Source organism: Castor canadensis, chromosome 8 (assembly GCF_047511655.1).
Source record: "Castor canadensis chromosome 8, mCasCan1.hap1v2, whole genome shotgun sequence".
Lineage (NCBI taxonomy): Eukaryota > Metazoa > Chordata > Mammalia > Rodentia > Castoridae > Castor > Castor canadensis.
The window spans coordinates 20,555,063-20,579,390 of NC_133393.1; the positions used below are offsets into that span (position 1 = coordinate 20,555,063).

The window sequence follows — 24,328 nt, forward strand, 5'->3', positions numbered from 1 at the left end:
TTTGCTTACATTTCTACATACAGTCAAGTAAGGAGGATGTTTAAGATTATTTCCCCAAGTGCTAGAACTCCATCCTCGAAGTACAGTGTGAAGACAGGAGGCTACTCCTCTGCCACTGTATCCTACAGAGTTTTCCACCGCTTGTGCCAGTACAGAGGGCAGGGCCGACCCTGAAGGAAAACTTCTTCAGGATCCCACATTCCAATGTCAGCAAGGAAAGCTATTTCCCCAGCAGCAATCCCAGGATGATACATCCATGCACAACACATACAAGGCACTCCCATGGTCTGGGGGACGTTCTGCTGAGATTAACAAGATCTGAAGTAGAAAGGAACCAGAACATTTACACAAAACATGCCATTTCAGCTGAGATTGTAATGGTTTCCTGACTATTTAAATCAGGGCAGTCAAGAACAGACTGCCAGAAAATTGTCATTTGTAGACCCCTAGTGAGTTCAGGCAGTTTTCCACCTGTCCAGACAAACAAACAGGCTGCCTTGGGTTATGGACAGGTGGGGCCTGTGGCGCCAGAGACTGGGTCATTCATTAGAGCTCATGAGCAAGATAGAGCAGGAGGCCTGGAAAAGATCTGTTCAGCATCTTGTCCAGGCCCAGCACTTACAGGCCTCAAGCATCCTTCTTACCTAATGGCTACTAACTTGGTGGCACTGGAAGGAAACATTAATGGGGAAGAAAGCAGGACAAAGGACAGTAGAGAAACCTTGGCAGGGAGGGTAGACTCCCACAGAATACAGCTGAGATCAGAGTGTCTATCTTCAAGGGTGCTGGCTCAACACCAGGGGCCAGAACATAACTCTTGTTTCTGAGGGTCACAGATTCCAAAGAAAGCTCAAGTGAGGCTCAGATTAATTGCTTTCCTGGAGTCTGATATAATAAAAACCTGTCCCCCACTATATGGGCAGGTAATTACTTAGCTGCCACTCTGACCACACAAACACAAATTACACTAAACAAATTAAACCTTTCTCTCTCTTCCTCCCTCCCTCCCTCTCATGCATAAACACTGACCATAGACCACCTTCACCTTTGGTGTCTAGGAAGCTACCTTTACTTCAACATCTCCAGACCTGGATTGTCAGGTCCGGAGAACCACAGGCCTGGTTCCTGAGAGGAAGAGGCACCTGGCAAGTCACTTGTGGTGAGGGCCTTCTCAGGGATCAACACCATCTCTGTGTTCCACACAGTGGTGCTGATACCAGACTCATCCCTGCCCCCAACTCTTTCCTTCCAAACATGGCCTTCCACTTCCCACAGGACTTCCTGTTGTCTAGTTTCCTGCCATCTTATGGTCTTAGTAATTTTGAATTCCTTCCCCTTGTCTTAATTTTACTTCTGCTTTGAGTACGTGATGAGCTCATGGAAATGTATATCCTAAGATAATGACCCAGAATTGCCTGGGATTGTAGCAAGGATGATCAAGTTTGAGAAAGTTTTAGAAACTGAGATCTCATTCTTATTCAATAGCTTAAAAATACACGATACTCATGTGTACATGTTAGAAAGTCACCCAACACAGCTTAAGAGAAAAAGATCAGGGGAAAAAAGCAAAAAAAAAAAAGTAGGTGGTAATAGAGAGCAAGAGAAAGGCAATTAAAAGTGAAAGTTCTACAAAGATTTCTATGACAATGTAAGTACAGGATAGAATCTTAAATTTCTCTCACAGCAGAAAATAAGAGAATGTAGCTCAATAATGTTGCTGGCTTTCCCCCTCCTCACCCATGCCTACCAGCTGGCTTTTGCCTGCCTGTTCTTCTCAAAAGGGCCTTCCCAACCAGTCTTACCCTACCAAATCCCTTGTCTCAGCTTTATTTTCTCATAAGCACTCTTATCACCACCTAGCATACCATAAAATTTATTTATTTATCCTTTTTCATTTATCTTCTCCTTCTAGCTTTCTAGAATGTCAGTTCCTTGAGGGTGAGAGGTTTTATCTGTTTTGTACTTTCCTGCACTTAGAATAGCAGGCACTTAACAAATTAGCTGAAGGAACAACTGCGATAAAATTATACAGTTCTTCAACTTTATATGATTACTAATTATGTAAAAATACCTCTAGTTGTGTCTCAGATACAATTTCTTATGGTAATATAAGACAAACTATTATTCTCTAAATCATATAAAATCACTGTCTATGTCCTACTGATACTATTACTAAAAAAAACCTAAAAGATACAAAAAAAAAAAAAGAATGAAAATATATAAAAGACTGTTCCAGAGAGCCAGGCACAGGCACATGCCTGTAATCCCAGTAATCTCAATACCTGCAGCCTGGACGACATACATAATGAAATCATGTCTCCAAAAAAAAAGGAAAGAAAACAGTTCCGGAAAATGTTTCTTCCTATGCTTTTCAGTACTTGTATACACTGGAATAGATATTAAATTCTTCCCATCTATTTATCAATATTCATTGTCACCCAAACTTTTGGTTTGGGTCTTAAAAAAAAAAAAAGAACAAAAAGGGAGAAAAGGAAAATTCTCATTTTGCTGGCAAACTCACAAATAGCACACAGAATCCCTCTGTGGGGCTCGCTGCCCCTCTTGCTTCAGCTGAATAGGACTGCATTGTATATAAAGAACAGGGTAGACAGTGTGGGTGGCTATGTGGGACCCCACGAGTGGCACAAATGCCTCTGAAAAATATAAACATGGAAAAAAACTGGCATGAATTTTAAAAGGGGAAAACAGAAGAAAAACCCTTGTGGTGGAGAGAGAGGGCCAATGAGGAAAGGCTACAAGAAAAGCCTATCGCTGAGCCTGCTGTGACATGGAAATGACATGGAAAACCGAATGAGGAATGTAAGGAAGGAGACAGGGAAGGACAGGAAAGAGCATGAGAGAGAGGAGGAGAAGGAGCAAAGGGAAAAAGAGAAGAAAGCAAGAGATGAGAAGGTCGGAAAAGCGTCGAGGAGGCACTCAGGAGAAGCCCGTCGAGGAAAGGGAGATGACAGGCTCCCAGGCACTGAAACAGTGCTGTGGTGCAGCAGGTAGTCATCTTCCAGCTAAAGTATGTAGGGATGGAGGGAGGTTACTGCAGAGCAAAGATTGGTGTGGTTTACTCACTGGTCTGGTTTCTTATGTTACTAAAAAGTACAGAAATGTATACATATGTATACACACACATATATGTATACATGTATACAACTATCAGTCTAAGCTAACAAGAGTCACATTATCTGATGCCCAGAAAATGAAATTTGAAAAAATGAACAAAATGCCTCAGTCTTACCAGACCACCTAAAACCAATGGAAATTTAAAAGAATGTTTTATCTAGGATAAAGGCTGTGACTCCTGCACATATCAGGAAGCAAGTTAAATAGACATTCGAGGCTCCAATCTGTCCCCTGAGGTGGGGGTGTCACATTCTTATTTAGAGTAGGAGAGCTTTGCCCAGTACAAAGGATGCTTGTTTACCTAACAAGAACAATATACACTGCAAAAATGCATGTGGGAAACAGCAATTATCAGTGGAAATGCCAATCTCTTTAAGTAACATCTCTGCCATTCATTTTGCACACCCAGCCCTCAGGGGTTAAAAGCAGCCAGAGCCTCTGCTGAGTTGAACCAATCATCTGTCCTCCTGATGACATCATGTCTCTAATGGGACAGGGCTGGAAAGGGAACCAAAGGGACTTGGCCCATAAGGGTGCCCTTCCTGCTGCTGCCACTTCATATCTAAAGAAGGGATTCAAGAGGAAGGGTCCTCTAAGCTACCACTTGAGACAAAACCAGGACATTCCCAAAATGTACATTCCCAATCAGAAGTTATTCTCAGCTTATGCGAAATGCATACAAAGCATGTCCCTGCTCTTCATCCATTTCCCACTTGTTTAATATTTATGAAAGCTGATTACAAAACACAAATTTATCACTTAAGCCTTCAGCCAAGTTTTTAAATGACTCAGATGTTTATGCTTAGAAGACAAGCAGCCTTCTGTGGTTTTCTCTTTTATAAACTTCAAGCCCATTCAGAGGCAGGTGTGAGACCTAGCTGACCCCATAGACTTTTTATACATTCAGACCACAACCTGACCAGAAAATTATTTTTGTTACTACTCTTAGGAAAAGTCAGTCCTCCATATTCCAGGGTCCAGGATCTTCAGGTTCAATCAACCACAGATCAAAAATTTTTGGAAAAATAATGTCTGTACTGTATTTTTTTCTTGTTGTTGTTCCTCAAACTAGGCAGTAAAACTATTATTTACATGTCATTTTCATTGTATTAGATATTAGTAATCTAGAGATGATTTAAAAAAGATAGGAGGATATCCATAAGCTGTATATAAATACTATACCATTATATAAGAGACTTGGGCAATCACAGATTGGGGGTTTGGAGGATTGATCCTGGAACCCATCCTATGTAGATACTGAGGGAGGGCAGTGTAGGGTATTTAATTCAGACATTAATTGCTTTTGCTGTGTGTGTGTGTGTAACTGTGGGTGAAGGAGAATGATACAGAAGCAAGAAACTGAAATGCTGATGAGACTGCCAAGCTGGTGAGAGGGAGGACAGGTTTCTTTCCTATAGCTGGAAGAGTGAAAGGTTTGAAGTTATGATGAGTTTCTCCTGCCTCCCAGCACCCTGAACATCTAAGTTTTCCGGTTCATTTGCAAATGAAAATTCCTTTCCATGGACATGCTAGAGTCAGGTTTACTGCTCTAACACACAGCCATCTATGCTTGCTTAGAGGTGACAGAAACAGGCTCCCTACAGGGAAAAGATGGCACAACCAACTAGGTGAATGACTGAAGAGATTATTTATTTATGCAAGTTGGGTAGGGTGCAGGGAGAGCAACAAGGGATGGGAGCTAGTCACAAGGAGGAACCCCAGGCTAGAAGGAAACTTAACTAGAACCTGGATAGAGCTGCTGTTGGGAGAAAATTCCTTAAAGGAATGGTAGCCTTCAGTAGAGGGGCATAGCCAATCCAACATTTCCTTGGCCTATCAGTGCAGGACACAAAGGCAGGAAAAGAAGGAAAGGGAATAGATCTGAAAGGCAGGTGGAAAATGGCTGGCACAGCATCTAACGCTGGAGAACGGTGTAAGTGACAAGCCAACCCACCTTATGATACAGCCATACACCACCATACTGAGCCTTTCACAATGAAGATTTGAGAGGGTGAGGGAGGTGGCTTGATGACAAAGCCTAAGGCCCTGGGTTCCATCCTCAACACATTTTAAAAAAAGGAAGATCTGAATCCAGATCTTTTGTTACCTCACCACTGTAAGAAAAGCAAATTATAAATCAATAAATATATTAAAACCCTAATCAATAAATATACTAAGATCCAATCAATGAATATATTAAAACCCAATCAATAAATATACTAAACCCCCATATTTGGATGTAAACCAAATATTAACAGAGATCAACTATCTCTTCTCTATATTTAAAGTTTCTTTTATGTACACTTCTCAGTTTGTCTTCTATTGTGCCTCAGGGGTCAAGACAACAGACTGTTCTAACTTGACTGGAAGACAAAGAAAACATCTATTGGAGCTGGGAGTTAGAGATCTTCTCAGGCTGAGCAAATGAGTTGCTTAAAAGGCAAACGACTATTACTTCTTTGTTACCAAAACAAGGAGAATGCTAGTGCCACTAATGGACACTATCTCTGGGGTTGACCCTAACCAGGTCAGTGCTTAGAAGTCCTCTTGTTCAGGGCAATTCAACAAGACCTGTGTTAACCAGCAGTAGGTAGTATGCCTCACTAGCCAGGCATGTTTCCCAACCAAAGAACATCAGCACAACTACCCAACCAAAGAGCGTCTGCTGGCTACTATGTAGAACAAACACATGTGAAAAATAAACAGTAGAGAGGCTGAGATTTCTAACTTCTCTTCTCCTCTCAGACAGCTGGTAGAAGACTCAGTAATTTCTCAAAGAAGATAAATAGGAGGTGCCTGCCTGAGTGCTTCTATTTCAGGGGTAGGGCAGGGTCATGCAGGAGGACCACTGCTACCCAGTCCCTCAGTCATGATCAAACCCCTGAGAAACACAGAGCAAAGAGTGCTGTCTTTCCTGATATCTGAAGTCATTCCAGGCCTCAATCCCTTCTACAAACCTCTAGGCACAGTAATACCTGCCATGTACCCAACACCTTATGCATGCCAGGAACTATGTTAGACACTTAAACACATCTCCTACTTTGTAAAACACTGAACCACATTATCTGACGCCCTCTATTTCACAAATAAGGATAATGACCCTGAGGTCATTATCATGAGCCCATCCATGCATCAAATGGAGTCCATGGTGGTGCTGGGTTCAAAGCTGTATCTCCTGAGTCCCTAGCCAAGCCCAACTCTGCCCTGCTTACTAGGAGCACCTGCCAGACTCACCTGAGCTCCACCTGTGCTTGGGATCACAGCTGCCCAGGAAGCCTTCCTCTCCCTCCCAGGCCTCAGTGAGTAGCTAAACTGAGCCCAATCTCCATCAGAGTGGCCTTCCCCACCTACTGGGGATCGAAGGTCAAAGAAGAAAAATCAGCAAGCACAGGATATGGCAAAGCAGCCTTCAGACACTAGTCAGGGTGGGGCACGGCCATTAACCAAGGTCCTGTTCTAGGAAAGTAGGCCAAAGACCTGGATGTAGTACAAGTCACTGCAGGAAACTTGAAGTTTCTCTTCAGATAGATCCACAAAACTCAGGTATGTTACGACTTAAAACAATGTTGAGGGACTGGTGGTGTAGTTAAGGAATAGAGCACTTTCCTAGTATGTATGAAGCCCTGGGTTCAAGCCTTAACACTACAAAAAAAAAAAAAAAAGAAATTGCAGGGTTATTACAAAGGGTCCTGTTGATGTGGACTATGTAAGAAAAGCTCAATCTTTTGAATTCCCTCCCGTAAGACCTCAATTATCTTGACTGGGTGTGATTCAAGTAATAGAGCACCTATGTAGTAAGCATGAGGCCCTGAATTTAGTCCCCAGCACCACAACAAACAAAAAACAACTTAATAGGGCTGGAGGTGTGGCTCAAGTGGTAGAGTGCCTGCCTTGCAAGTACGAAGCTGTGAGTTCAAACCCCAGTTCCACCAAAAAAAAAAAAAACCAAAAACTTAATTATCTAATTTTTTTCTTCAAATTTAAGATATAGCAGTGCTTCTGGGGCACACTGCAGAACTGGTTCATACCACTCAGACTTCCAGCAGAGCTTCAGCTAACATCCAAAGAGACTGAGCTCTGCATTGGTGATTGTTTCTTCTTCAGGAGGAAAAAGTAGAGTCCAGAGACTGCCTGGTCATGCTGAGGGACATGAATATACCATGAAGAATCACCTAGCACCACTGACCTCATAGGGTGGGTGTGCCCAAAAGAAGGAGCCAAAAAGAAGTAGCAATTCATTCTACTGCAGGAGTGAACTGCTGCTGCCTGCCAGTTCATTTGAAGGATTCTGATACTGCAGCCTTGGAATCAAATTAACTAATCTCATAGCTTCATGCTCAAGGTCCTCTCACTGTCCAGTCCAAGTTTCACTTTCTACCCTTCCTTATTCTCCCTTATGCACACTCAATACTCTATCAAAACCAAATGATCTTTGCTTTCTCCACTCCAGGCTCTGCCCATGTTCTCTCTGCTGGCCATGTTCTTTCCTCATCTCATTAGCATCAATCCGGTTTGAACCATGGCAGGAATTAATTCCGTGCTTATTTCTACTTCTCTGTGGTCTTTCTGGAAGCCCCCTCTCACCTTCACATAACTTCTGTCTGCAAGTCTCCCACTTCTCTTGACCATTTCAGAGCATACTGAATGTATCTCCATCCTACTCCTAAATGCCCTGCCACAGAGTTGACTATAAATTAGTAAAACTATTCTGAAAAACTCATTCTTACAAACATACATACTCTTGTGTATAATTTCTTAGAGGACCTGGGGAGCTACCTCACTCATAGTAGTTTTCCATTAGTGACTGGACATCTAGTATAGGTTCACCAAGTCTTTGTTAACTAAGCAATGAAAATCTTTTGCATAGAATTCCTGTGTCTAACTAAAGAGTCCTAAGCCTCATCTTATCTGGAGATAACAGTGCAGGAGAAATTGCCCCACCCTGTTCCCACACTGGGAATGAGACTGGATTTAGTTTACATAACTGCAGCTGCAACCCAACAAGGTTGGGTAGGGTATTAAGTCCAGAGAATGTTCAAATGGACATGGCAGCTGTATGTCCCGTCCTCCTGGAGAGCTAAATGCATCTCGAGATTGTGCCTGCTACTTCAAAGGCAACTCCCTCCCAGGAAGGAGCTTGCAAGGGTGGCACTCTAACATTCCCGGGGTGTTTACCAATCTTTCAGACACATTCTTTCGCCCAGTTAAGACATGCTACAGGTCACCGAAAAATATTTGAGTAACTAGTTCCAACTATTCTGTAATAATGGTTAAGAAAGGAACCTGGGCCTCAGACTACAAATGTTTTCTACCCACCAATCTTAATTTGATTTCTGAACCACCAAACCCTCTGCCTCACCAACCCGGGAATGTGGGATGGGCAAGATGCTTTTGCTGGGAGAGGCATCTACTCTTCAGGGGGACACAGCAAAAATAGTCATGGACTTTCCTGGAATAGAAAAGCTTTGTTCTGATCCCCTTTTAGCTCTCCCCAAGCTCTTTCCATCCCTGACCCCACCTTTAGCTCTCTGCTAACCCTGGGTCTTCCCTCTGACTTCCAGAGGATTCACAGGAAGTGCTCTAGCTCTTCTAGCACCTCAGGGTGAGCATGATCCCTCAATGGGGCTGATGGGATCCAAATGTTTCCAAATATCATGCCATTTCTAGGAACTATCCCTCCCTAAGCCCTGCTCTGCTGGGCCCTCCACCCTCAAGTTTAACCATTCATGGACCTGTCCTTTGTGATCCAGGCTCTCTGGGGCTTGCCATCTTCACCACTGTCAGAAACACTCTGGCATGGTATAAAGAAACCACGGCAACTTTGGCCTAGATCCTAGTCCCAGGAATCAGCATGTAGGGGAGCTATGGTGGGCTGCGGCCAGTCCGGCCAGCCCAGCTCTGTGACGTCACGTTGGCCTTACCTCATCCCACTCCGAGGCAAAGGAAGGTGACTTCTCCAGCCTCTTCTTCCCAATGCTACAGTTGGATAAAGACTCGCTCCGGCTCCCCATTGTAGTGTCCTCCGTGGGTGAGCAGGTCAGGAGATCAGAGTCAGACTTGGACAAACTGCGGCTGAGTTTGAGCTCAGCTTTGGGTTTGCTGGTGGGAGGGGCTCTGCTTCTGGCCCCGCTCCGGTCTCCTTCTTCCTCAGCACCACCAGGGTGCAGAGGTGCTATGTGAGTCAAAGTCTCAGGGTGTACTCGGCTGTTGCTGCTAGGCAGGCCTGTTGGGTAGCCCACTTTGTTGCTCTGGTCCAGGACGCCAGGCTGGGGGGCTCCAGGAGTGTGCACACCCATCTCTTCCAGCTGCATGCTAGCCTCGTGGCAGGCACCCTGCTGGGGGTGCCTGTCTAGATGGTTCTGGCCAGTGGCAGAGAGCAACTGGAAAGGGTCCTGCCCCACCTCACACACCGGGGAGGAGCCGTGGAGGAGACCTGAGAACTGCTCTGGGACCTGCCCGTCCTGCCCCTCCGCAGAGTCCTGGCTCCGGCTGCTGCTGCTCCGCCTGTGGTCTTGGAGTGGACGGAGAGAAATAAAAAATTAAACGTGGTAAAAATCAACAGAGTTCCATTGCAGCAAGTGTACAGCAGAGCAGGAGAATTCAAACACAGACAGGAAGAGAATGAAGCTGGATAGGCTGGGGAAGGGGGAAAGGGAGAGAAGAGAGAAGAGAGAAGAAAACAGTTTCATATTGTTCTTCATGTTCAATTTGTACCCAAAGTCAGAGCATTTATGAAATTCCAAACACTGGCCTGATTAATGCTATCTGGCAGCCTTCCCTGTTGTTAGATCTCTGTTAACATTAACGACCAGAGCTTGCTATATAAGGCAAGGAGAAGTGCTAACTATATCCTACAGAAAGGACACAAGTGAGGACAGAGTGAGTTGGGGGGCGGGGCGGGGGGGCAGAAGAGAGAGAGAGAAACTCACTCCTGGAACATCTGATACATTTCCAAAAAGGCCAAAGTGTTATTTAGAGCTACCCGCCCACCCTCCCTTCCTCTGGCAAGCAGCAACAGAGGAAAAAAAAAAAAAAGAGGTCATGATCCACAACCTGCAACTTCTGGAATTCCTTAACTGAAAGTGCAAAACAAAATAGAGAAATAACTGCTTCCTTCCTCATAGGATGCCATTCAGAGTTCCACGCCTCATCCTTCCTTCCTCAGAGAACACAGACTTTTCTACTTTTTTTTTTTTAAAGAATATGCACATCTCCCTCCTGCCAAAGCTTCCCAGCTGCTCATATTTGTTTAAGTTTAACCTTAGCTGATCCACTGAAAAAAATGAAATGGTCTAATTTATCAATGCCAGGAGACATTTGCAGTTCTCTGGAGACCTAACATTCTAGAAATCTGACACTACTAACTCACAAAGCCAGCTACTACTGTATATTCAAAAACTTCTGTCCCAAAGAAGCATAATAATTGGCCAAATCTAAGTCTCAGATCAGCACCATACTGGGACACCTGGAGGCTTTCCCTATACGAACTCAGTCCTGTAAAAGACTCTCATTGGAAAAAAGAAAGAAGAGGAGGAAGAAGAAAGGAGGAGGAGGAAAAGGAGGAGGAGGAAGAACAAGGGAGAGAAGAGGGAGTGAGGAAGGTTGGAGGAGGAGGAGGAGAAGGAAGAGGAGGAAGAGGAGGAGAAGGAGGAGAAGAGGGAGAAGGAGGAGAAGAGGGAGAAGGAGGAGAAGAGGGAGAAGGAGGAGAAGAGGGAGAAGGAGGAGAAGAGGGAGAAGGAGGAGAAGAGGGAGAAGGAGGAGAAGAGGGAGAAGGAGGAGAAGAGGGAGAAGGAAGAGAAGGAAAAGGAAGAGGAGGAGGAGGAAGAGAAGAAGGAGAAGGAGAAGAAGAAGGAGAAAGAAGAAAAAAAGAAAGAAGAAGGAAAAACAAAACTTTCACCTGCATCATGGGGGAAAGGGAGGGAGGCAACATCACTTTGGGAGCTAGATCACATTCCAGAGCTACTGTTCAAGCTCAGTTTCTCTGTAAGTGGCATCTATGGTACATGCACAGAACTATTCCCTAGTGTGTCCAAAGTGCCCAAGAACTATTCAAGAGAACAGAAAATCTTAGAACCAAAAGCATCAAGTTCAAGTATTTTTACAGATGCTAGCAGTGGTCTGTCCAAGGTGATGAGGGAGAAGACTTTAACCCAGGATCTGGCTCTGCTCCTGGTTGTACTGCTTTCTAGCTATATGGACTTGGCAGTGGTAACTCATTTTGCTGAGCCCCTCACACCTACAATAGTGGGTTAGACTGCATGATCCTTAAAAATTCCCTTGCTGCTACGATAGTGATGAGGATCCCAATCCCTACCATGCCATAGGAGCAAACCTCTCCCCCTTGGGGGTGCTGCAGAACCCTACTTAGTACTTCTCCTGTTGTATGTGCATAGCACCCAGTCCCTCAACAACATCTGCAGCCCCGAAGCTCCTGCAAGCTCAGTCTGCAGCTGGAAAGGCTAGTAAGGGAAGGAGGGGTGCAAAGCGAACAGCACCTTATAAATGCACTGAAACATAGTCTTCACTGCCTATGTGTGATGCTGGTGTTCCACAGTGCTGGGTCTTCCAAGGTGGCCTTTAAGAAGGGCCCCAACAGCCAGCTCTCTCAAGGAGCCTGAATCCCTGGGGTCTGAGCTGGATATGGCGCCACCCATTGTATTCTTCAAAAGAGTGGTTCAGTCTCCATAGTCTGCTGAACTTCTGGCAAGGCTGCAGAGACAGCAGAGGGGCAGCTGGTTCACACCACTGATGGCTGATTACTAATTCACAGGAGCCCAGAAGTGTGAACTTTGGTGCCTACCTCCTATTTTCTTCACCTCTTTGGAACTTTCACAGCCCCAATTCACAAATCCTATACCCCAAAGGTCAAGTCCTGAGCAATGAACAATCCCTAAACAACCTGAATCAGTTCTCTAGGGAAGAAAAAATGCTAAGTGTATGAATTCCATTAAACTTGGTTGGGGCCCCAGGAAACCACGACTTCAAGGACAAATATCCTATGCAACAATTGGCAGCCAGAACAAAGGTGTCCAGTAGTATTGAGTGTTGGGACCACAGAAAGAATGAAACATGACCATCTCAGGTGGCTTAGGTCTACAGTATTTTTTAGAGAGTCTGACACCAAGAGTCGACCACACTGCAAAATCTGCCCTCTCTGTGACCAACTGTTTACAGATTCTGGCCCAAGGCAACACCCTTCTGGCTGTGTGTGAATGCAAGAAGACTTTGTTAAATAGTAGCACAGGTCCCTACTCCTATGCATCAGCTTCTATCTTCTTGTTTAACAATTTGGGGATGGGGGAGAACCAACAACAAAAGAAAATCACCACAGTCTACAACTGGGAGTCTTCTTGGTTCACCCTGCCTGGTGGCCCTCAGAATTCAGGTCACAAGAGAATGTTCTAACTGCTGCTGTGGGAGCTCACAATAAAGGCCCTGTCAAACAGCCACTCATTCATGCCAGCCATCAATGAAGAAAGGGAGGCAGATGCCAAAGGCTCAATACCAGACAGATGCCAAGGGAAGGAAGTGGGTGGAAAGAAGAAATGGAAACTTATGAGGAAGGAATTGTGGAGAGGGAGAATCTCTGAGAGTCATAATGCCAGTACAGAAACCACAACCTACCAGTCTAGCACGGACTTCAAGTCATGGAAAGGGTTTCTTATAATTATATGGCTTAACTAAGCAATTCCCAAAGAAAGATACCTTGTTATTTGAAAAGTTTGTCAAGCTCTAAGAACCTCAGCATCTTTGTGGGTTTTTTTTTGGTTTTGTTTTGTTTTTCTTTGAAGCAGGGTCTCACTATGTATAGCCTAGGCTGGGCTCAAACTTGCAATCCTTCTGTCTCAGCACCCAAGTGCCAGTATTATAGGCATGTGCCACCATGCCTGGCTCTCAGTGGTTTCTTTCTTTCTGCACAAGTCATAATAATGTAACGTCTCTTATGAATAAAGTATTAACAAGATAATATACATGATCAAGAGAGAGATTTTAAGCAAAATATTAGACATCTTGTGCCCTATTATTCTCACCTATAATTTTGGGATCTCAGTACTACTTATTTCATAGGATTGTGGTAAGATTTAAATTACACACGTAAAGCATTTAGATCCAGGCCCAGGACATGCCAAGCTCTAAATAAATGTTAACAATGGTTATTATCTACCACGCAGGATACATTACAACATGCTTTGCTCACAGATGAGACCAGGTACTTCTCCATTCCTCACAGGTCTACCATGGGGATCATCAAAGACATTGCACATGAAAGTACTTTGAAGATATAAAGCACTTATAAGTACCCATTATCTTCATCATCTTTATAACTCAACAGCAGAAGGAAGGGCCAGAAGATGATATGGAGAGAGGGTTCAGAATTGTCATTGTAACCATTCCTTCCCTCAATAACTGTGTTCAAAGTGTGTGTCTTTAGGAAACACCCATGTGATGCAAAGATGAAGACACCAGGCATACTTCAGTGGACCTACTAGCTGTTGGAGGATTCTGTGTACTCAGAAATAATTAGAAGGCAGAAATGAACAGAAACTTTAAGAAAGGTATACCAAACACATGGTAAAAGTGTGATTACAATGAATTGGGAGACTTCTCAGAACAGATGGCTTTGATCTGGGCATTGAAGGAAAAGTGAGACCTTGCTAGGCTTAAAGAGAAGTAGATACAATGTTAGAAAAGGCAGAGATCCACAAATACACACCTCAGGTCCAGGGCTCAGAGTGGCAGAAGAGAGCCTGTAGGTCTGTCATCCTTCTGATGACCCACTCCCACTTCCCACACTCCCTGCCCTCAGCCCTCAGTGTTGGTTCTTCTAGGAGAGAAACAACAAGAGACAACCACACCAGGAAGGAGGGCTGTTTCTTACTGTCACCACACATCAAAGCCAACAGTTCGACTGAATAGGACACACCAGCAAGCTAATTCCCAGCCTCATCAATTTCTGATCTTTATTCATTCTGGGTGTTCACTTTCCTTTTCCCCGTGAGTTGCTGAAGTAACCTGTGTTTCATTTTAATGACTATGATGATCCATGGGGTATCAATGACTTAATTCCCAGCCTCATCAATTTCTGATCTTTATTCATTCTGGGTGCTCACTTTCCTTTTCCCCATGAGTTGCTGAAGTAACCTGTGTTTCATTTTAATGACTATGATGATTCACGGGGTATCAATGACTTTTGAATAACATTTTAACATTTGCAGTTTCAGTCACCTCTTTAAATTAGGGCTGAAAATTAGGACTGGGTTACACAGATAGATAGACAAGTCTATTCTGGTCCACAGCACCCTGAGAAATAGGCAGCAGGGGCTTCTGAGGAATGGTTTTAGTTTCATAGTTTAAAAACACAGGTTTGGGATTTAATTAGACTAGGGCTTAAGTCCCAGCTTTAACACCTAGCCTATTCTTTTACATCTATATGCAGGAACAAAAATAGCCCTGACCGTGACCATTTGTCTTGAGATATACAATGATATAATCAGTATAATCCACTAATCATGGTGGCTGGCCCACAGGAAGCATTCCATAAATGGTGAATGTTATCATTATCATTACTTTTCATTTACAGCTAATTCCAAATAGCCCTTCATGCTAATGTCTTGGTGCTAACACCTCACACAGAGGTTGGTTTCCTTTTTCCTAACTCTGCAAGGGACACTGGTTTCTTCTAAATGGCCTGGTAAACTATATGGGATAAAGCTTAAATGCCAGGAAGGGTCCAGCAGTCTTGCAAGTTTGGTTCAGGGTAACACATGGGAGAGAATCTTTAGGCTAAACCATCTCTACTCACTTGGTGCCCATAAGTACAGTCCAGCACTGCAACTGAAGGCTGCTCCACATTGACTTAGTACTGATTACCAACCTTACATTTCCCCATTTAAACCCCTCCTGAAGAGTCTGTTTGCTCCCTGTCACTGGATCTCTGGGCCCTCAAACTTCCCTATTCTTCAATGTGCCAGCTTTTTGCCTGAATCAGTTTACAAAAATCATATCTAACCATGCCTAATTTAATACAACACTCGCCTTCTTTGTTCCCCTCAATCTTTGGTCAGTTCCAATATCTGGTATTCACAGACATTTGCTTTCTCTTCTGCAGTTGCTGGAATTTTGAGCCCTGTTAAATTCTCAAGAAACAACTGACTGAGTCCCCTACCAATTCATCTAACTCAGCTGGCTTTCAATAGTTAGCATTTATTCAATAGTAGTCATTCTGTGCCAGACACTCTGCTAAGTAAAAATTCATAATGACCATGAAGTAAGAATTGTTATCCTTTATTTGTAGAAACTGAAACTTATAGACATTAAATGCCTCCTTCAAATTCACTAGCCAGTAAGTGGGAGAACAAGAATCCTGATTACAAGGCTCAGTCATCCTTTAATTTTTTGAAAACTATTATATCACCATCAGATTGATTTCTCATCTTTTCTACTCTTTTCTTTTCAGTGCTGGAGACTGAACCTGGACCTGGCACATGCTAGGTGAGCACTCTACTACTGAGCTATATCTCCAGCCCTCTGTTTTTTTTTTTTGAGACAGGATTTTGCTATGCAGCCTAGGCTGACCTAGAACTCATGATGTAGCTCAGGCTGGCCTTGAACTTGTGAGTCTCCTGCCTCAGCTGCCTTCCAAGTGCTGGGATTATAGGTATGTACCACCAACCTGGCTCTTCTGCTCTTTTCAAAGCATCATCTTCACCTATAACACCTAAGCTCTTGGAGGATGAGCTCAATCAATTTCCTGAGACTTAGATGACACAAACTTCCCTAACTATTCTCAATTCCATGTGAAAATTTTGGGGTAATTTCATCTTCTATCATTTGTCTCAGAGAAGTATTTCCCTACCTGGGATTTACCAGGGGCCTTTTAATTGCCTGATCTCTTTTCTAGGCTTTATCCATCTACCTCTTTGTAAACTGTGTTACCCACTCTACTCTTCCTTCTTCTTTTGCTTTGGGATGTTTAGAAAGCCTATCTGCCACCTAGAGTAAAGATAACATTTTCCATCTCACGTTTCCCACCTCCTAGTTGTAACTATATGACCAAGTTCTAGCAATGGGTTAGAAGTGAAAGTGGTATATATAACTTTCAGGGATTATCTTTAAAGTCCCTTCTCCTTCCTGTGTTGATGGTTTGAATGTGAAAAGGCATCTTGAACCTCGAGAGGAGGAGAATGGGTCCTTGATGACCACAAACTGTCACCTATCCTTGCACTCCTTACTTTTGGACTTCTACATTGTTTAAACTGTAGTTATATGGATTTTCTGTCACATTCAGCCTTGACTTCTAAGACTCAGCATTATCCTAATTATCTTCCTATGTTTCTTTCTTCTTGTGCTTCTAAATTGAATCTGTATTTCTAATCTTAACAGCTCTCCTGAATATCAGACCTGTCCTGTTCTGTTCCCCATTCAAAAAGCTTCAACAACACTGCACTCTTTGGAATAAAGACTGACATTTGCGATCCAATACTCTATGATCTCAATACTTGCAAACTGGATTGCTAACCATTCTCCCACCATTTTACCATTTACGCCACTCCCCCTGCCTAGAATGTGCTCTCCTTCCTCCTTACTTTTTGTCTGTCAAGTTTATCTATTTTAAGGCCTAATTCAAATGCCACTTCTTCAAAATCTTGGATCTCTTATGCTGATAAAATTATCTGGCAGCCCAGGCAGATAGCTCACTTATGAAGTTGGTCAACCTTCCCCTTTTCTTCCTTCTGAAAGCTGAACTAGCTATATGTAGTGGTTCCAGATGAAGTTTTTTGAAAAGCGAGAAAGAACTGGAAATTTCCCTCTTCCTTTGTGGTAAAGATGCTTCCATCATGAAGAACCATTTTCAAATACAGCATTAAATTAAATTAAGTGCCTATTCTGTAAGGGTTAATTTTTGTTGATTTGTTTTTAAGTGACCCTCTCTAAATGTTGTGATTAAAAATCTACCAAGAACTGGGTGGCTTCCCACAGTTAAGATGTCAGCTCTTCTCAAACTACTACCTAGATTCAATGCAATTCCAGTCACAGCCCAGCAAGACTTGGTGTAGACACCCATGCTCATTCTAAATTTGTATGGAGACACAAAAGAACTAGAATACCTAAAACAATTTTGAAATTAACACAATTACAAAGGAAGCTCAATGGAGAAAGGAAATTCTTCCCAACTAAAAGTGCTAAACTGGATATCCACATGCAAAAGTTAACTCAAAATGAATCATATAAGTCTATGAACTTATATAAGTCACATAAGTCTTTAAGATAGAACTTAAAGCTAGAAAATTTCTAGGAAAAAATAAAAGAAAAAAATATTTGTGATCTTACCCATTTAAAAAAAAAAAGGATACTATGCAGGAGGTGGCAATCAGGTTCAAGGTTCAAGATTCAAGGTTCAAGGTCAGCCCTAGCAAAAAGTTAGCAAGACCCCATCTCACCCAATCCAGGCATGGTGGCACCACCTGTGATCCCAGCTACAGGAGTAGGCATAGTTAGGAGGATTGTGGACCAAGACAGGCCCTGTGCAGAAACATGAGACCCTATCTGAAAAATAACTAAAGCAAAAAAAGGGCTCAAGAGGTAGGGTGCCTGCCTAGCAAGCATGAGTCCTCTAGTTCAAACTCCAGTACAGCTCTCCCTAAAAGAAAGGATAAATTGAACATCCTCAAAATTAAGAATCTTTGCTCTTCAAAAGAAAATGTAAAGACAAAGTCTCAGACTGGGAGAAAAACACATCTAATAAAGAACTTATGTGCAAAATATATAAAAAAACTCACAACTCAGTAACCAAAAAAATAACTGTTTTTTTTAAATGAACAAAAGACCTAAATAAAGATCTAAACAGACATTTCATTAAATAGTAAATAATCACATAAACAGAAGCTCAGCTAGAGAAATGCAAATTTAACCTATAAGCAGATATCACAACATACCTACTACAGTGGCTAACCTAACAATATTAAATATGAAGGAGGATACTACAATAGTAACCAACTCTCATACACTGCTGATGGGAATAAAGAATGGTACAAACACTTCCAAAAATGGTTTGGCAATTTCTTTACTTCCTAGGACCCAGCAAACCTATCGTATTTTTCCAAATGAAATGGAAACTTACATTTACTCAAAAATCATAGGTAAATGTTTATAGCAGCATTATTTATAACTGTCAAAAACCACAAGTGACCCAAATGTCCCTCAGTGGGGGAACAGATAAATGGTGGTATACCTCTACAGTAGAATATAACTCAGCAATGAAAAGGACAAATTACTGATACGTACAACATGGATGAATAGCCACTGTATTTTGCTAGGAAAAAGGGTATATACCGAATGATTCCATTTATATGACATTCTGGAAAAGGCAAACTCATTAGGACATACATCAGAATAGCAATTGCCAGGGATAAGGGAGGTGTGAAGGGCTTGCTATACAGAGACATAGGAAAATTTTTTTGTATGCTCAAATTGTTCTGTATTTTGATTGTAGTGGTAGTTATACAACTATCTGTCAAAGCTTATAGGACTATACACAAAAACCAATGAATATCACTATATCTAAATTATAACTATTTTTTAAAAGCTCCAAATGAAAACTGTAAGATAAAAAACAAAAGCAACTACTATGAAAATGACTACAAAGTTTCTGCATGCCAGAAGAGAAAACCTCTGAACAGGTCCATTAAAAATAATACATATGACATAAGACACACTTCCTCTTGGCCACCCCACACTCTCTGAAGTCTAGCAAAGGGCATTTTTACAGGGACCATGGGTTGTCTTAGGACTGAAAGCAGGCACTGTTAATATGCCACGAAGAACCTACTGCCTGCAAGCTGCAGGAGCTGAGAAAGGCTGCAGGACTTCCATCAAACTGCAGCTGCAGCCCTTCATCCCTCTGAGAACCAGGGTTGGAAGAATTCAGCAGCACACTCTCCCCACTGCTGGGACTGCCCTTACACCGACAGGCTGGCTCTTGGTACTATGGCACTCACTCCCTCAGAGGAAACTGAATTTAGCAGAAGCAATGAAAGTAGGCCAAGGCAACAGAGCACTCTAGTTACCTACTGGCGGCCAATCACTGGCCACTTCCTCACTAGGAGTGTCTCGTTCTGAGGTCAGGATCAAAAGCAGAGTCTGTGCCGTCAGCCTTGAACCCAAAGGGACTGGCTTGTTGGGCTTGTTTTCCATGGCATTGACTCAAGGGTTTATCAATCTCTCCATCACTGCACGCTGTCCCTCCTCCCACAGTTGCTATCTAGGCTGATCTAACCTTTTCCTTGTTGGGTGTGCAAGAGGGTGGCACCTACCTTCAACCCAGGGTGTAGAGTTCAGACAGGAAAAATGAAAGACTGTAATGGCCATGCTGCCTTGAAACCCAAATGCCCTAACACAAGAAACATCACAGCTACATCATCATCTGTTTCCATCCAAGAGCACAAACTTTTAAATTCCTTTTGGAGTTGTTTTTGTTGTGGGAGAGTAAGGTGGGCTGTACCTTTTGCTCTTCCATCCACGGATGTTGGCTTCTTTGTCTCTGCTGTTAACAGCAATTCATAAGGGTGCTCGTCCTCTTCCCTGGCTGCACTCTCCTGAATCCTGGGTCTCACGGCCAGGACCTATGAGAGAAAAACACCCAGTACTCTTTGTGCTCCAAAACAGGTGGTGTTAAACAGACTTGAGATTATTGCCTTCTTTGCATCTGAGTGACATGAAGAAGGAGGAGGTAAATAATTCAAGTGTCACATGGGATTGCAACTGTTTTTCTGGTTATACACCTGTTGCAATTTGTCTCTCAAAAATCATGTTCCTGGAAGCTTGGTTTCTAAAGTGTGATGATGGAGGGTAGTACAACTGTTAAGAGGTGAGGTGTAGTGGGAGGAAATTAGTCTATGGGGTACCATTCATGATTAATTCACTCATGAATGGATTAATGCTGTCTCTTGGGAGTTCTAATTCTGGCAGGACTAGATTAGTATTGAGTAGGTTGTTATAAAGTGAGACTGGCACCTCCCTGCACGCTTACTTCTGAATGCTCTGCTCTCTGTTCTTTCAGGTACTCCCACCAGATGATGCATCCACCATGTTGTGATGTAGCCAAAAGGTCTGCACCAGAAGCTGAACAGATGGGGCTGCTTGATCTTGGCCCTTCTGCCTTGCACTGTTAGCTAAATCTCTTTTCTTTATAAAGTACTTAGCCTCAAGTGTTTTGTTATAGCACTATAAAACAAACTGAAATAACATCTGTACCTCAAATCTCAATGGTCTTTGACTGAACTGTTCCTCTTTCCTTACCTCATTTTATCCTTAAAAACACAACAAATATTATAAAAGATTCTTCTTTCTCTTTTCTCTCCAACTCCATAGTGTTCTGCATAATCTCTTTTCTGTGGATAATACTTCCCAAGTAACTGTTAGCTACACAATATTACAAAGGCCATCTTTCCCAACATGCACACCTACTATCCAAAGGCTGGTATCCTTTCCACCTTCTCACAAAGGAATCAAAATGACTTCTGACTGACCATCAATGTATGACAGTTACTAGAAACCAAATGATTTGTAAGTCTGTCTCTGCTGTTGTGAGCCTCTCTTCATAGGTCCTGGGGTACGTGGGAAAGGTCTCCCTAAAGCTGCCTTCTTACCACATTTATATTAATGTAATTTTAAATTACTCCCTCCAGTCTCTGCTTTGAAGTCAAGCAGCTTAGAAGGTATGAATTTCATTAGGACAAAGCAGCTCTGTTTACTGAGAGGGCCATGATTCAAGCAGCCAAATGTCTCACATGAAAGAATTGAACCAAAGTGGCTCCTACACCTGGCAACCATGAGGCTCTGGTCAACTAAGGGTCTGGTGGCCATACTTAGTCATGGCACCAAAATAGCCAAACTTTCCCCACCCACCCAACCAAGTCAGAAAAAACCACAATTAAGTGCTACAACCATACTGGGAGAGAGGATGGAGAGCCTTGCTGTAGAGGATAGTTCTACTCATCTGTCCCAAGATACCACTGTTTCTCACAGGCAAATTAATAATAATCACACAGTAGCTGTTAGAATAGCAACCAAAGCACAAAAATCTCTTCTTGAGCAGTTTAGCTAGGACAAGTAATATATCATGTATAACGTGGGAGTATAAGGGATTCCCATTTGCACCTACCAGATATTGAGGCTCTAAAAATGTGATTCCTTAGCACACACAGAAACCTCCCACACTGAGGGAGGTTTGTGATTAATCAGGGTCTTGCCTCTGGGAAGCATAGTTCACAATGTTATGGCCCAATGAGATGACAAGGACTCTCTTAGCCAGAGACTGAATGAGACGCTGTAACTCCTTTGTTAACAAGGCTGCCCTGATAAAAGCAGAATGATGGTTGCTTTCCAAAAGTCTGCTAACCACAGCAGGACCCTCCACTTACTGCAACCATCTGAAAACTAAAAGCTGGTTTATTACAATGAGCCATTTGCCTGTATTACTTACTCCTTGCCTTTTCAAAGGAACACAATTAAGGGAACCAAGAGGGACCATTAAGAAGTTCACACTGCATCGACTTAATACATTGGCTTTACAGACAGGAATTTGTGTCCTGCAGGTTTATATACCCATAGCTATCACAGTAAGCAGAGCCCTAGAAATCTGATCCCCTGCATGTTCTGTCTCAGCAAGAGTTCTCACATAGCCCCAGGACTGCTTCCCTGAGAGGTGACTGACAGCCTGGATGCCTGGCCTATAATATCCTTTCTTCTCAATCAAGACAGAAAAATGACTGACCCTGAGTAAATTCAGTGCCTGGACCTTGTGCAGAACAAGTGGAAACAGAAAACCATCCAACAGGAAGGGACCTTACCCATCAGTCACAGCTAGAGTACCTGGTTCCATCCCCTTCATTTATAGATGACAAACCCAGTTCCAGAGAGGACCAGGACTTGCCCAAGAGTTTATAGAGTTCACAGCAGATCCATGGCCATAAAACTCAGTTCCTGGATTCTGGACCAGATTGGCCTCATTTTTTCTTCATCTGATCTGGAACACTTTCCTTCCTTCAGCTGTCTAATGAGAGCCCCTGCTCCTACCCAGACAATAAAGGGGGGGGGGTGTTCTTTTCCTCTTGGTGCTGTCCCCTACCAGCAAAGGGATTAAAATCACACAGTAAAGCAATAAACTGCTCTTCTTCAAGACATTCTAGCTCCCACTGAAGAAGGCCAGTGTCATAGTGAATATGGTGATAACTAATTTTCAACAGAAAGGATTCTGCTCTTTACTAAATTACTTCTTAATCTTTTCTTCTCCCTCCTCCAGGGCTGGCAATAAATCAAAGCTGAAAAAATATATTTTCTGCAATGTGGGAAACAACACTGCTGCTACAGAGAAAAGCTGTGAGCAGCCACCACTGAACTGTGCTTAATGGAATGTCCAGATAGGGTGTGGGTGGCTTTCTGGAAGACACCATAGCAGCTGCAACCCTCATGAAAGCTTAGCACATCTGAGAACAGAGAAAACCACAGTCAGTCCCAAGGCAGCTGGCAGCCTATCCTGTCGGGTAAAAAAAATCTTAACAGTATATGTGTGTACACATGTATGCACGTGTGCATGTGTTAAATTTTTAAAAACCAGTTTCATGACTAGTCACAACTCTGACAAGCTCTCCTACAGCCAGGTACACTCCATCTTCCTTAAAGGCTTCTATGGGTCATTTTGCAACAACAAGCCTCAGGAACATGGACACAAACACTGGGGCGATGACTCCCAAATACAAAACGAAGTTTGAAGCAAAGGGTGTGGCTCAGTGACACAGCACTTTCCCAGAATTCGTGAGGACTTGGGTACGAACTCCAGCATCACAAATAAAAACAAAACAATAATCATAAAGTTTGATGATGCCAGTCTCTCTTGAGATGTGAGGTTTAGGGTTTTAAAACTTTGAGAATATAAGAAATAAAGATGGTAAAGACTACGAAAAAAATAAATAGCCCAGTTTTGAGAAGATCTATCCATTTAGACAACAGCATATGCTCAAAACCTGGCTGGATCATTAAAATAATAATGACTCAGCCATATCCCCCTCTATATTCATGTACCTATAGTAACCAGAAAATAAGAAAATTCAGTATTTTTATGGCCTTCCAAATACTGACTGTGCTGGTCTAATGGATCCAGAATTCCAAGGTATTCTAGAAGCAGCATGTTCTAGCAGATGATGAATCTCACATAAGACCCCCCTATCCAGAATAATAATATGGTAAGCCCCCTCACACCCTGTCAAACTCTGTGCTTTAGAAAGACTTAGGACCATGTGAATAAATGAATTAAAAAAAAAAAGAAAAAGAAAAAGAAAGAAAGTCTTAGGACAATGAAAAGTCTTGGTTATCTAGTATTTCTTTCTTTCTTTCTTTCTTTTTTTTTTTTTTTTTGTGGTACTGGAGTTTAACTCAGGGCCTATACCTTGAGCCACTCCACCAGCCCTTTGTTGTGATGGGTGTATGGGTATTTTCAAGATAGGGTCTTGCAAACTATTTGCCCAGGGCTGGCTTCAAACCGTGATCCTCCTGATCTCTGCTTCCTGAGTAGCTAGGATTACAGGTGTGAGCCACTAGCACCCGGCTTCTAGTATTTCTTTAGGAGTCTTGCCCCTATCCTTAGGCATTAGAAATTTAATTCAAGAGAATTAAATTAAATTTAATTAAAGAGGTGGCACAAGGCATTTATGGAGAACCAGTCCCAACTGACTGTGCTCCATGAAGCAAACCTCTATTTACTAAAAAAGAAAAAAAAATGTGTAGGGATTTACTATATGCAATTATAACAGCTAGCAATGTATTATTACTCAGAAGTAATAATAAGAGACTTCAATTCTAGAGACCCTTAGTTGAGACATGACAAGCACTGTTAAATTAAGGGATAGAAAAAAATGAGAAAATTTATACCCAAAATAGAAATTCTCTCCCATCTCTTACAATGACTTTCACATTATAAATGGGTTTCCTTGGCTGGGTGCAGTGGCTCACCACTGTAATTCCACTTACTCAGGACGCAGATACAGGAAGATTCAGAGTTTGAGGCTAACATGGACAAAATTAGTTAGATCCTGTCTCAGAAACAAAAAATACATACAAAAAAGCAGAGGCATGGCTCTAGTGTTAAGAGCGCTAGAGCTATAGTGTTCTTGCCTGACACCCTGCATTCAAAAAC

The 24,328-nt window shown here is 42.6% G+C and overlaps 1 protein-coding gene across 7 annotated transcripts in view; it reads right to left on the reverse strand.

The window, feature by feature from the left end:
• Anks1a (ankyrin repeat and sterile alpha motif domain containing 1A) overlaps positions 1–24,328 on the reverse strand; it is a 161,071-nt gene that overhangs the window by 52,663 nt on the left and 84,080 nt on the right. For all 7 annotated transcript variants that reach the window (XM_020164128.2, XM_074082383.1, XM_020164122.2 and 4 more), the window contains 2 exons: positions 19,637–19,757; positions 9,057–9,646 (listed from right to left, as the gene is read on the reverse strand). In XM_020164128.2, the coding sequence (XP_020019717.1) occupies positions 9,057–9,646; positions 19,637–19,757 (711 nt within the window). The remainder of the gene's footprint in view (positions 1–9,056; positions 9,647–19,636; positions 19,758–24,328) is intronic.